At 39.2% G+C, this 14,860-nt stretch overlaps 1 protein-coding gene across 6 annotated transcripts in view; it reads right to left on the bottom strand.

The window, feature by feature from the left end:
- Nucleotides 1-14,860, bottom strand: part of MAP4K3 (mitogen-activated protein kinase kinase kinase kinase 3) — a 237,823-nt gene that overhangs the window by 119,633 nt on the left and 103,330 nt on the right. For all 6 annotated transcript variants that reach the window (XR_007515515.1, XM_049870292.1, XM_049870295.1 and 3 more), the window contains one exon: nucleotides 7,655-7,745. Coding sequence is in view for 5 of the 6 variants with exons in the window: in XM_049870292.1 (XP_049726249.1) it covers nucleotides 7,655-7,745 (91 nt within the window). In the remaining variant the exon portion in view is untranslated. The remainder of the gene's footprint in view (nucleotides 1-7,654; nucleotides 7,746-14,860) is intronic.

The raw sequence follows: 14,860 nt of genomic DNA, 5'->3' as shown, positions 1-14,860 counted from the left end.
TATGCACTTAAGATTTGTGTACTTTTCTGTACGTATGGATTCTTCAAAAAAACTTTACATGAAAAAAATTCAAAATATAGTCATAATACGCATTTCCTAAAAACTAAAAGCAAGTGCAATTTTTTGTTAAGCATAACATCAAATTGGCTTTCCCCGGTAGCATGTCTGAAAGTGAAAGTTAATAAGTGTATTAGTAAAGATTTACACTACTTAGCCCTACGCACCAGCAAAGACTTGTCAACAAAACTAGATAAAAACCGAACAGGAATTCTGCAATTCTGTGGGTAATAATTACGAACACTTTGCTGACTAATATGTGTGTAGGAAGGCTCTTCCCTAAGTAACCCAGAACCCCAAATGTCCAACCTAGTTTAGTTAGGTTGTTTTGGGGGAGGGTGAGTGGTGTGGGAGTGTAGAGGTTTATTTGGTTGGTTCTTTCGGCAAGGAGCTAGGAAGTCTAAGACAAAAGTCACATGATCCATGACCACCATCTAACAGACGGAACTAAGACCTCACTCTGTCAAAACTTTGGCATAGGGCTGTAAACTAAATATCTGGCATTAAATTCTCAAGGATCTTATTTGTAAAATGGTAATAATATGTACCATGGAGTAAGATTGCTAACAGTGCTGTTGAAAAGATCTAGTGAGGCATTACCATGATGGTACTTATAATGCAATTAAAAAGTAGTAGCAGTAGTAATAAGTGGACCTCACCAGAAAGAATATACAAGAATCAAATCAACTGTATCTCTGGAAAGAGAAGATAGAGAAGCTTAATATCAACAGCCAGAACAAAGCCAGGGGCCGACTATGGAACAGACCATTAATTGCTCATATGCAAGTTGAAGCTGAAGGCAAAAAAAAATTAAAACAAGTTCATGAGAGACAAAGTACGACTTAGAGTATAGACCAACTGAATTTAGAGACCATCTAAAGAATAGATTTGACACTTTGAACACTAATGACCGAAGATCAGATGAGCTGTGGGATGACATCAAGAACGTCATCCATGAAGAAAGCAAGAGGTCATTAAAAAGACAGGAAAGAAAGAAAAGACCAAAATGGATGTCAAAACAGACTCTGAAACTTTTGCTCTTCAATGGAGCGTAGCTCAAGTGAATGGAAGAAATGATGAAGTAAAAGACCTGAACAGAACATTTCGAAAGTGGCTCAAGAAAACAAAGTATTATAATGAAATATGCAACAACCTGGGGTTAGAACACCAAAGGGGACGAACACACTCTGCATTTCTCAAGCTGAAAGAACTGAAGAAAAAATCCAAGTGTCGAGCTGCAATACTGAGGGATTCTACTGGCAAAATACTGAACGAAGCAGAAAGCATCAAAAGAAGATGGAAGGAATACACAGAGTCACTGTACCAAAAAGAACTGGTTGACGTTCAACCACTTCAGGAGGTAGCATATGATCAAGAACTGATGTACTGAGGAAAGAAATCTGAGCTGCACTGAAGGCACTGGCAGAAAACAAGGCTCCAGGAATTGACAGAATAACAATTGAGGTGTTTCAACAAATGGATACAACGCTGGAAGCACTCACTCATCTATGCCAAGGAAGACAGCTTACCTGATCAACTGACTGGAAGAGACCCATATTTGTGCCCCTTCCAAAGAAAGGTGATCCAACAGAATGTAAAAATTGTCAAACGATGTCATTAATAACACATGCAAGTAAAATTTTGCTGAAGATCATTCAAAAGAGGTTGCAGTAGTACATCGACTGGGAATGGCCAGAAATTGAGGCCAGATTCAAAAGAGGACATGGAACAAAGAATATCCCTGCTGATGTCAGATGGATCCTGGCTGAAAGCAGAGAATACCAGGAAGATGTTTACCTGTGTTTTATTGACTGTGCAAACGCATTCAATTGGGCAGATCATAACAAATTATGGCTAATGTCTCGAAGAATGGGAATTCCAGAACACTTAATTGTGCTCATGTGGAACCTGTACATAGACAAAGATGCAGTTGTTTGAACAGAACAAGGCAAGAATGAGTGGTTTAAAACCAGAAAAGGTGTGCGTCAGGATTGTATCCCTTCAATTCAATCTGTACGCTGAGGAAATAATCCAAGAAACTGGAGTATATGAAGAAGAACGCAGCATCAGTATTAAAGGAAGACTCATTAAAGCCTGCGATATGCAGATGACACAACCTTGCTTGCTGAAAGTGAAGAGGACATGAAGCACTTAATGATAATGATCAGAAACTACAGCCTTTAGTATGGATTATACCTCAACATAAAGAAAATGAAAATCCTCACAACTGGACCAGTAAGCAACAACATGATAAACAGACAAAATACTGAAGTTGTAAAGAATTTCATTTTACTTGGATCCACAATCAATGCCCATGGAAGCAGCAGTAAAGAATCAAATGATGTACTGGATTGGGCAAATTTGCTGCCTTAATACACATCATAAATGTTATACAAACCATAACTAACAAACACACAAGCACAAGAATATAAGCTAGATCTTCTAAATATTAAACACTTATGCTCATTACAAGGTTTCACCAAAAGAGTAAAAAGAGAACCTACAGACTGGGAAAAAAATTTTTGACTATGACAACTCCAACAGAGGTTTAATTTCTAAAATATATAGGAAAACCCAACACCTCTATAACAAAAAGACAAATAATCGAATTAAAAAATGGGTAAAGGATATGAACAGACACTTAATCAAAGAAAACATTCAGGCAGCTAACAGACAGACGAGGAATGATCACTAGCCATTAGAGAAATACAAATCAAAATTACAGTGAGATACCATCTCAACCCAACATTACTCGCACGGATCAAAAAAAACCAGAAAATAACAAATGTTGGAAAGGCTACAGGGAGACTGGAACTCTTATGCACTGCTGGTGAGAATGCAAAATGGTACAACCATTTTGAAAAACAATATGGTGCTTCCTTAAAAAGTTAGAAATAGAAATACCATAACAATCCAGCTGTCCCATTCCTAGGAATGTATCCTAGAGAAATGAAAACCATCACATGAATAGACATATGCACAATGTATTGCATTGGGCACATCTGCTGCAAAAGACCTCTTTGAAGTGTTAAGTAGCAAGGATGCCACCTTGAGGACAAACTTGTGCCTGACCCAAGCTATGGCATTTTCAATCGCCTCATATGAATGCAAAAGCTGGACAATAAATAAGGAAGAATGAAGAATTGATGCCTTTGAATTATGGTGTTGGTGAAGAATATTGAATATACCAGGGACTGCCAGAAGAACAAACAAATCTGTCTTGGAAGAAGTACAGCCAGAGTACTCCTTGGAAGTAAGGCTGGCAAAAAACTTTGTCTCACGTATTTTGGACATGGTATTAGGTGAGACCAGGCCCTGGAGAAGGACATCATGCTTGGTAAAGTAGAGGGTCTGTGAAAAAGAGGAAGACCCTCAACAAGATGGACTGACACAGTGGCTACGACAACAGGCTCAAACACAGCAATGATTGTGAAGTTGGCACCGGAGTAGACAGTGTTTTGTTCTACTGTACACAGGGTTGCTGTGAGTCAGAAGTGACTCGATGGCACCTGACAACAACAAAAGTAGCAGCAACAATAGTAGTATTAAGAGCAGTTAACATTTAATAAGCATTTATTAGGTTCTAAACCCTGGTGGCATAGTGGTTAAGTGCTATGGCTGCTAACCAAAAGGTCAGCAGTTCAAACCCACCAGGTGCTACTTAGAAATTTTATGGAGCAGTTCTACTCCGTCCTATAGGGCCGCTATAAGTCGGCATCAACTCGATGGCATTGGGTTTTTTTGGGCTTGGTAAATCCTAATAAAGTAGCCCTGATGGTGCAAACAATTAAGCGCTCAGCTGCTAACCTAAAGGTTGGCTGGTTGAATCTACCCAGCTGGTTCACAGGAAAAATATCTGGAGATCTGCTCCTACAATGATTAAAAGATTACAGCCTAGAAAATCCTATGGGGGCAGTCCTATTCTATCATACATGGTTACTGTGAGTCGAAAATCTACTCAACTGCACATAACAACAACAAGCACTGTTCTTAGCACTTTACTTGTGTTTTTCCATTAAATCCTCATAATTATTACATGATGTAGCTATTATCATTATCTCCACTTTCAGCTGAGAAAACTGAAGCACAGTGCTTAAGGAATTTGTCATAAGCCACAGAGTTAATAAGTAATGGAGCCAAGACTCAACCCTGACTGTCTGACTGTAACACCCAAGGTCTTAACTATTAAATACACATTGTCTCACTACGGAGCCCTGATGGTACAGTGGGTAAGCACTTGGCTGCTAATCAAAAGATCAGCAGTTCGAATGCACTAGCCATTCCACGGGAGAAAGATGTAGCAGATTCCTTCTGTAAAGCTTACAGCCTAGGAACCCTATGGGGCAGTTCTACCCTGTCCTGTTGGGTCACTATGAGTTGGAATTGACTCAAAGGCAATGATTTCTCCCCCCTTGTCTCTCTGCCAAAAAGACCATGCTCATTTCACCATACTAGGGTTCCATATAAATGCTTGGGGTCATCCTGGAATAATAGGTTAGGCTTTGAATGGTCCCAGAGTTCTGGAAGACTCAAGACAATGTCTGAGAAATAGTCTTAGATCAATGTCCCTGGAGGAGAACAAAAATTGTCTTTAAAAGGCCTGTTCGTCCTAGGGACAAAAACTTTGTGATATTCCCCTCAATTAAGTTTAGGTAGGTTATTTTATTATGCTGAACAACAGTAAAACAAATTGTTTTGAAATGATGATTTTAATTCTACTCCATAAAACAAAAACTAATGCATTAACTGTCTGTGTTAAGTTGCTATTTTAAACTGGCTCTGAAAGAGTCCATTCAAAATGTATAAAAGCAGGGCATTGAAACAGTTTGAACCAGTTCAGTCAGGACTGACAAAGCAAAACCAGAACAGACCCTAATTTTTACAATTTGGGTGATACAGAATGATAACCAGAATGGGAAAAAGTATGGGCTGAAGTTTTGGAATGGGATATTCGGAAGAGATATAGTAAGCTGTTCCAGGAGCTGGACGCGTGAGATTGGATTATTGCCAGGACTGAAGAAAGTGACACACATTCAAAGCAGAGCAGTTGGCCACCATCTTTGAGCAGGGCACCACTGTTTCCAATTCGGCTCAAAATCCAGTGGGCCTTTGAAATGTGGCGTCTGGGGTCTTAAATGCTAACAAGCGGCCATCTAAGATGCATCAATTGGTCTCAACCCATCTGGATCAAGGGAGAATGAAGAATACCAAGGTCACACGATAACTATGAGCCCAAGAGACAGAAAGGGCCACATGAACCAGAGACTTACATCATCCTGAGACCAGAAGAACTAGATGGTGCCTGGCCACAACTGATGACTGCCCTGACAGGGAGCACAACAGAGAACCCCTGAGGAAGCAGAAGAACAGTGGGATGCAGAGCCCAAATTCTCACAAAAAGACCAGACTTAACGGTCCGACTGAGACTAGAGGAATCCCGGCGGTCATGGTCCCCAAACCTTCTGTTGGCCCAGGACAGGTACCATTCCCAAAGACAACTCATCAGACATGGAAGGGACTGGACAATGGGTAGGAGAGAGATGCTGATGAAGACTGAGCTACTTGTATCAGGTGGACACGAGACTGTGTTGGCACCTCCTGTCTGGAGGGAGATAGGAGGGTAGAGAGGGTTAGAAGCTGGCAAAATTGCCATGAAAGGAGAGACTGGAAGGGCTGACTCATTAGGGGGAGAGTAAGTGGGAGTATGGAGTAAGGTGTATACAGGCTTATATGTGACAGACTGACTTGATTTGTAAACATTCACTTAAAGCTCAATAAAAATTATCAAAAAAAAAAAAAAAAATCCAGTGGGCAAAAGATTTGATTGCTATGTAACAGGTACACTGCCCCTTGTTTTCTAAGATAGAGATTAGGTTTTTAGCAGAGGCTCAACTGGTAATTTTTCATATTCCAGTTTCGTTCCACTTCCTCAGCCATGACTGAAGCAGGAAGAACCAGTTCAAAGCCCTGTATAAAAGTCACTGACCCGGAAGTAGGGCCTCGCCCTGTGTGAAAAGGGTTAGTTAATTCTCTAGAGTGTCTATTAAACCCACTCCCTGACCTTAATGAAGGCAGGCAATTCAAGTTGTTCGATGGTGGTCTGAACCAAGAAGAGCTGATCTAAGACTTACTGGTGTGACAGAGACTGGAGAAACCCTGAGAGCATGATCCCTGGACACCCTTTTAGCTCAGTTATGAAGTCACTCCTGAGGTTCATCCATCAGCCAAAGATAAGACAGGCCCATAAAACAAAACGAGACTAAACGGGCACACCAGCCCAGGGGCAAGGACAATTAGGCAGGAAAGGACAGGAAAGCTGGTAATAGGGAACCCAGGGTCCAGAAGGGGAGAGTGTTGACATGCTGTAGGGTTGGCAACCAATGATACAAAACAATATGTGTACTAATTGTTTAATGAGAAGCTGGTTTGTTCTGTTAACCTTCATCTAAACTACAACTAAAAAAAGAAGAGCTGGTCTAGGTTGGTTTTTCACAAGCAGAAAAGACGAGCACGCAGAATTCTTCAATCTTTTCCATCTGCTATGTTCACATGAGGAGCCCTGGTGGCACAATGGTTAAAGTGCTCAGTTGCTAACTGAAAGGTTGGAGGTTCGAAACCACTAGTACCTCCTAGGGAGAAAAGACTTGGCGATCTGCTCTAGTAAAGATTTATAGCCTAGGAAACCCTATGAGGCAGTTCCAGTCTGTCACATGAGGTCACTATGACATAGGGTCTCAGAGTGGGAATCAGCTCCACAGCATACGATAATAACATGCCCACACGAGAAGAGGAGAAGTGTTTTGTACCTGGGTCATATGAGAATGGGAGCTTCAGTAAAACATCCTTACGTTGCTATAGCATATCAGAACAAAACGGAAGATTTTTAATACACAGGAAAACATTCTTCAGTCCTCCCTTTGAAAGAAATCTAAAAGCAATTAGGTCACACGTTCACCTGAGTTGCATACAGAAGTGAGTGGAAAAAACCAAGATTTGACTCTGAGGTCATGTCCAGTGGAATATGACCCAGGGAACCCAACCTGGTTCTGCCAGAACAAGAGGAAGCAAATCCACAGCCCTTTCAAGTTCATTTAGTCCCTAGAAAAATAAGAAGTCACTGAGATAAACCATTATAGTTCCTAGTCCTTTGGACAAAATGAAGGAGAGAAATGATGCAATACTTTGAGATGAGAAGCACAAAAGAAAAAAAAAGTTTCTAATAAACACATACCAAGAAGAGAGGACTCCAGTTTTCTAAATCTAAGTAAGTCTAGAAGAAAGGAGCAACAGAATGGCATATTTAGATCTCCAGCCTATTTCAGGAAGGCCTGCCATAAAAGTCAGTTTTTACTTGCCAACTTTCTCACTGAAACCACATCCAGAATTCCCAAAAGTGTTATAGACAAGACACAAGACTATAAAATTGGTTACAGGTTTAACATAATAAACAGGTCATAAATAAAAACTCCATTCATATGAAAATATTTTATTTTCAAAATATGAAAAAATATAAAATATGATTATTAAGCTAATTTTATTTCATTAAATGCACTGGGTGATGGAATCATTATTGCTTTTTGAAAAGGAAACAATGTACCTGAGATAGCTTCCAAAATAAGCAACAATATTTGGGTGTTTACAGTCTTTCATCATAATAATTTCTTGCTGCACAACTGCGAAGTCTTCTCCTAGAATAAAAAGCAAACAAATTGAGTGTTTTAACACATAAAATAAGGTTCGAAGTGCCCATTTATTTCAAAGCATGTTATTAATACTGCTTTTAATGATAATTTCAGTCCTGGCTTAAGAGAACATACAGCACCGTGATTAAGAGCATGAACTCTGACTGCAGACTAGATGGATGTCCCTTACTAAGCTATCTGAGCTTGGACAAGTTATTCTCTGTGCCAATCTGTGTCAATTCTATCCTCTGTAAAACTGGAATAATAATAATAATAACCTAGCTCACAGGGATGTTGTAAGGCTTAAATGAGTTAATGTATGTAAAATGCTTAGAACAGTGCCTGGCACAGAATAAGTGTCACATAAGCATTTGATATTATTACTACCGTGCTGTGGATGTATCAGTTGTTGTTGTGTTGATTCCAACACATAATTCACTAGGAAATGGGCACTACTTTTCCTTTATTGCCAAATAACATCTAATACAATTTTGGGACAAAGAAGCAACTGTTTTTTAAGTTTGGGTAGAAACCCTTATATACCAAGAGTGTCAAATGTACCTCACCAGCTCTTTGTAGAGCTGAGGGCCTACACTCTAGAGGTATTGAGTTTCCAGACAGCCCACATACACGAGTTTACCCTGTACTTGAGTGCCTTTTCCAACCGTCGTGGGATGCAGAACTGGACTGTATCTGAGCCTAGTCAGACAATTAACATATAACCTCTCTCCTTCTAATTCCTCCCTGCCCAAATTTGCCAAAATAAGATCTGGCAATCCTATAGCAGTGTCACATGCTGTGACTCCTGAATGAACACTTGCCCTGGAGAAAAGCCAAAGTGCAGTGAACGCAAATGTGGTAAACCAGCAACTCTGCAGAAAGAGACCAAATGGGAGTGCTTACATTTAAAGTGGCATGGTGTTACCAATTCCATTCTAAAAGTAGTGCGTACTAATGAATAGCCTGATTAAGGGTGTAATAATGGAAAGTAAAAAATAGAAGGCAGCTGCCTAAATTACTGCTCAAATCATAAGTAGGAGGTCTTTATAGTAAGTTCTGACATTTCTGGCCTTGGCATCTTCCTATCATAAATGTAACCGAGACTTACATAGGCCAATCATGAACTGTTTGAATCCAATGCCAAAACCCACCTTACTGCCCCAGTTACAAGAAGAAAGTAACAGAAAAGAGATGGTATGTCAGGTTCTTAACTTCTGCAATAAAGTGAGCACAAAAATCAAGGATCTCTCATTCTTTAAAGAATTTTCATGCTTCCAAAAATTCAGCAGGAAATCACTGAGCCAGATCCTCGTATGAGTTCATTTCCCACTATTAGGAATTTCTAATTTTCAGTATATTAAAAACTGGAAGTTAGAAATAACAAAGCCACAAGGGGACTAATAACAATTTTCATAGGTATACTAAATGTGAAAGTTTTGGATTTTTGCTTCTTTGCCTGCCCTCCAACTATACTTTTGCCCAACCCAGTGAAAGGGTAGCAGGAGATCAAAGGTGATCTAGTCAAAGTGAACTTCAGGACTTTAATTTGATGGTTGGGGACACTGAAGTTGTTAATAGCCATCATGCAACCTCAAAGGGAACCTGTCTTAGAATAAAGTCGATCTGTGAAAAGCACTGAGGTTGAGGAGGGCATTTGATAACATATACGTGTCACTTGCCTCTGTAACTTTCAGATATACCTGTGCATGACCTTGTATTGTTTAAGTCACCTGGAGTTGGAGTTTGTGACATCTGTAAGCATCTTAATATCTACAGTGATCTTTATACGTCATTATACTACATCAATGAGTATGAAGTCCTCTAGGACACAACTACGGCTTAATCTTTGCATCCACAGCACCTTGTGCCATCGATAGAAAATTGGTGAATTAATCAATCTACTACACCACATAATTGCTTTCCATAACTCTAACGCAGGAATATCTGCTTTAGGGCTAATTCCATCTAGCTGCTGGATGACCCTGTAGAGCTGCTATGAGTCGGAACTGGCTCAACCGCAGTGGATTTTTTTATTGGATGAAATAGCTTTAAGTCTTCAGCTACGGTTCCCAAAGTACTAAAACGCTGGTCCCAAATGCATCGTTTTCTCCTATTAAGTCATCTCTCTGTGATTATGAGGGGGTTCTGGGTAGCACAAATGGTTAAGCACTCAGCTACTAACTGAAAGGTGCCTCAAAAGAAAGGCCTGGCAACCTACCTTTCATAGCCATGACACAGGGTCACCACGAGTCAGAATCGACTTGGTGGCAACTAGTTTGGTTTTCTGGTTCAAGTGATTTTAAGAAAGGCCAAATCAAATTCAATACTCTTATGGGGAAAAAATTCACATACTCAATTTTTAAAGGTAATAGAAAAAGGTAGGCTGAGGTGGAAAAAAAGAAGCCAGAGTTTAATATATTAATAATCCAAAGGAACCTAATAGTTGATTTGAAGGACTTTCTTCAAAACTAATGACAAATGTACTCTCAAAATGAAAATGAGCATGCCCACCAACCAGGACCATAGCATATTATCTAGAAATAGTTCTGATTTCAAGATGCATCAATCTCTCTGACTTTAAGGTCACAGATCTGACTTAAAAATAAAGTTTTCCAGTGGTTCCTGACCTGTTCTAAAGGCTATACATAAAATCTATAAAAATCAGTCCCTAAAATCAAAACAATATGGAAAAACTATCCTCTCTGTAAACTCAGTTTTGACACCTTTGGTACCTGTCCGGTACCCCCTGTAACCTGTATGAGTGATGTTTCAAGTCCTATTCTTCGCCCTCAAATTCCCATGCAGTCATCCCTTCCTTCCCTCTGCTAGCAACTCAAGTATGGGCATCATAATGGTAACATATTTTCTTACCGCCAGGGTCTCTCTTCTGCAATCTGTTCTGTGCATACCGAATCTTCCTACAGTTTTACTCTTACCATGTTACTAAGCTGTAAAAAATCCCACGGTTTATCGGTAAAGTTTAAACCCCTGAGCTTGCTTTTAATGTCCTCCATAAACTATTATCAATCTGCTTTTCATTCTTATCTCCCTACACCCAAACAGGGCCAACCATTCCAGTCAAATGAACCAAAAAAACAGAAAAAAACCCACTGCCGTTGAGTCGATTCCGACTCACAACAACCTTATAGGACAGAGTAGAACTGCCCCAGAGAGTTTCCAAAGAGCACCTGGTGGATCTGAACTGCTCACCTTTTGGTTAGCAGTCATAGCACTTAAACACTATGCCACTAGGGTTGCCAGGCAAACAAAACTACTCACTATTTCCCAAACGGGCCTCGTCTTTCAACCCCACCTTTCCTTTCACCACCACCCTCGTATAAAATCCCCTCCATTCTCCCATACAACTAGCAAAATTCTACTCAACCTTAAAGGCTCAACTGAACCCTTACTTCTTTAATTACCTCAAGTGAAATGAACCTCACAACCTCTACGGAACCCGCCAAGTGAATTACGATTTATCAGCTACTGTCCTACCAGTGTCCTTTCACACAGCATCTCACTTAGATACGCTCTATCTATGATATTTCACAAAGCACGGTATTTTTTCACAAATAACGTGTCCACATAAATAACCTGCCCACACATGTAACATGCGGAGATGATGAAATTAAGTAAGACAGTTCTGGCATAGTGCACCCATGAATAAATCACGAATGTCTGGTGACATTGGCAGAAGTGTATTTCAGCCTCATTCACCTGTCCTCTCATATTACAGGTGAATCATATCGCTGGGTTCATTTTCTTTTGTTCTGTTCATTTTCTCTGATCTCTGGTTTATGTGTATAAACATAGTCCAAAAATGTCACTTTTGATCATAATTGTATAATAAAGGTATAAGCCATGGTCAAGAAGTCATGGATTGAGTAGTCCCCTGGTAATCGAAAGATAAACAATGGAAACTTGCATTCGTTTCTATTAATTTAAATTGATAATTATAGCCCAATAGCTCAATAGTTGAATGCGAAAGCCTTATCAGACTGCCTTAAGTGAAAGCATTAGGTTATATTAGGTATGCTTATTTTATGGCTTAATTTTGTCTTCTTAGTGTCAACTGAAATCAGCAACATGTTTTAAAAAAATTGGCATAGCACGTGGTGGGGGGGCTGCAGAGTTGGCACAAAAAATGTATAACATGCATGTCATTTGTGAAAAAATATGTTAACTAGTCAAAGAAAGCTATTTAATGATCTGTGAACTGACTGTTTCTAGTCATAGCCACACCCTTATTGCTAGCACCAAAACCCATACATGTACATGAGCTGCTCAGTGAATGAGTCCCTATAGTTAGGCTTCTATACTTACAGAACAGCTCTAGTTAGTTTTCATACTGGTAACGAGCTCCTTGAAGACAGAACGATGTCTTTGTATCTCCCACTTTAACTAAATTAACCGCTAAATAAAATTTAGTGAAATGGAATCACTGAACAGACACCTGGGGCTGGGAATGAGAAAGCACTTGCAAGTACACTAAATAAAATGTCTTTTGTCATTCGATTTCTTTTAAGCATTATTACCTTTCAACAGGTAAATATCTAATGTGTCCAGCACAGTTAGCCTCAGGTTCATAATATGGCTGGAGTACAATAAAGAGTGACTAAGCAATCCATGATTAACCTTTGGAAAACAACTGCCATAAATGATGTAACATCTACCCTGTTCACAATGGCAGTAAACACAGGGCAGCACTGAATAAACAACTGGTGGAAAGGGATCTGCAAAAGCACTCAAGGGAGACACAGGAAGCAGGCACTTAAATAGTTTTCCCAATGTCTTGCCACTCTGATGAATGATAAAAGGGGAGAGAACACCTCTTTTACCTTCCAGGGGAGACAACACTAATTTCCAAGCAGCCAAAAGGTGAAAAGAAAGAAGACTCATAAAATAACTTTGGAGATCCATGAACAAATACTGGAATGAGGTCTAACTGGTACCTTTTCACATTTTAAAATTTTGCTCTACAATTTAATACCGCTCTCATAGAAACAAAATGTAATAGCCTATTTTCTTGTTATAAATTTTCCTGCTTCTCAACTTCAGTTTTTTTTTTTTATTGTGTTGGAAAAAGAATGAATTTCTCCTATGAGTTGCTGCCTAATTAATCAGTGCTGTTACCTGTCCGCACTTATGTTTTACTTTAATAACTAGTGCTATAAACAAAAGCACAAACAAGAAATTATAAGTAACTTTAATTAAATGCTATTTTTAGTTGAAAAACTACGGAACAACGGGCCGAGAGTCAGGAGAATTAGATCAGCGAATAAGGTGTGTGACTTCGGGCGAATTACAAATGTTGTGCCTCCTTTTCTACAATTTGAAATGTGAGAGTTAAGCTTAAGGGATTTTTCAAACAGTACTTCCCTTCCACCAGGGATTTTCTATCACCAATGTTTTGAAAGTTGTAAAACATCTGACAACCAATGGGGTAAAGGGTTATTTACGGCTCAAAAATACTGACTTTAAAACACCCCAAAAAAGAAAAAATAAGATTCAAAAGACTAAACAAAGAGAGTTACATCATCTTATCGGAACACAAAAGTGACATCTCAAAGTACCTATATATGAGCTCTAGTCTACTAGCGGACTCTGCCACAAGCTATCATCTTGGTCGGTTTTTGTGTTTTGTTTTTAATAATTTGTCTTTTGCTGTTGAGAATGTAGACAGCAGAACATACGCCAATTCAACAATTTCTACATGTACAATTCAGTGACAATGATTACATTCTTCAAGTTGTGCAACCATTCCCATGCTGTTTTTGAACTGTTCCTCCCCCATTAACATAAACTCACTACCCCCTAAGTTTCCTCTAATCTTTTGAGTTGCTGTTGACAATTTGATCCTGTATAGACAGATCTTAAAAGAGCACAATGCTCAGGGCTGACATTCTTTACTTGTTAAGCTAAACTACTGTTTGGTTTTAAGACTTGAGGGGATATTTTAGGTTTGAGGTTTAAAGATTTTGATTCATTTTTAATTTTCTTTCAAAATGAGTCTCAAGAGTTGGTACTATCCTAGGCACACAGCCTAAAGACCACAGGAACAAACCTGCAGCCTGACAAAATCAGGTTTATTGACCCGGTGCAATGAGGACTATCTTGAGCAGTCTCCCCCTCCCAGAGGAAAAGATAGACTCATTATAAGGTTTTGGGGAAGAGTGAAGTTTGGGTGAAATTTAAATGAAGCAGTGCTTTGACAGGTTTAGAGCAAAGAAGGCCTGTGTGTAAAGGGGTCTACTTCAGGACTGGACTACAAAGTGAACCCAAGGTTCTATTACCTTAGAAACTACAAAGTTAAGATATGGAATGCTCATCTAGAATTCCTTATCTGAAGCTCTGAATCTGGGTTGTAAATCAAGGCTGCTTCACTCTGTCAAAGTGACTTATATTCTCCAGGGAAGAGTGGGATGCTTTATTCTTGTTGATAAAATTACACACAGCCAAGTTTCTGATAGTCCATGATCTTCGAGAACAAATTCTCAGGGAATATAAGCAAGCTGTAGTCACTCAAAGACAAGGGCTTGTTATGACACTTCACAGTTGCCCATTCTCGGAAAAAATATTGTTTTCTGCTAACTTTGAGGCTTAATCTGTGTCGTTATTCTGGCCTGATCAATTACTGGACAGGATTTTTACTTTCTCCGTAGTCATTTGAGATTCCTGCCTCCACATTATGTCAGAGTTGTCAAGAACAGCCTGCTAATTATGCTGACTATATTATACTCTACAGAAAGGAGTTTATTTGTTGGCTTCTCTTTTGTTTTGTTTATTATGCATCAATTTCTCCACATAAGATGTCCAATTTGGACAGATTTACTGGCTTTGGAGAAACATTTGTATTCTTTACACTGAAGTTAATTTAATGTGCATAAACATCACTTAGCTTGTTAAAATGCAGATTCCTGGCTCTACCATCAAAGATTTTTCTTTATTTTATTTTAAATAAACATCCAGTTGAACCACATAATACAGATGGTTCCCATATCACAGCCAACTCCTGAGTGTGGTGAAAGAGAACAGGTTCTGGAGCTAGATTATCAGGGTTCAAATCCCAGCTCTCACTAATTAGGGCAAGTTACTTAAACTTTCAGTGCTTCAGTTTCCTT

Source organism: Elephas maximus, chromosome 26 (genome assembly GCF_024166365.1).
Source record: "Elephas maximus indicus isolate mEleMax1 chromosome 26, mEleMax1 primary haplotype, whole genome shotgun sequence".
In the NCBI taxonomy this organism is placed as follows: Eukaryota; Metazoa; Chordata; class Mammalia; order Proboscidea; family Elephantidae; genus Elephas; species Elephas maximus.
This window is presented reverse-complemented; position numbering and strand designations above follow the sequence as displayed.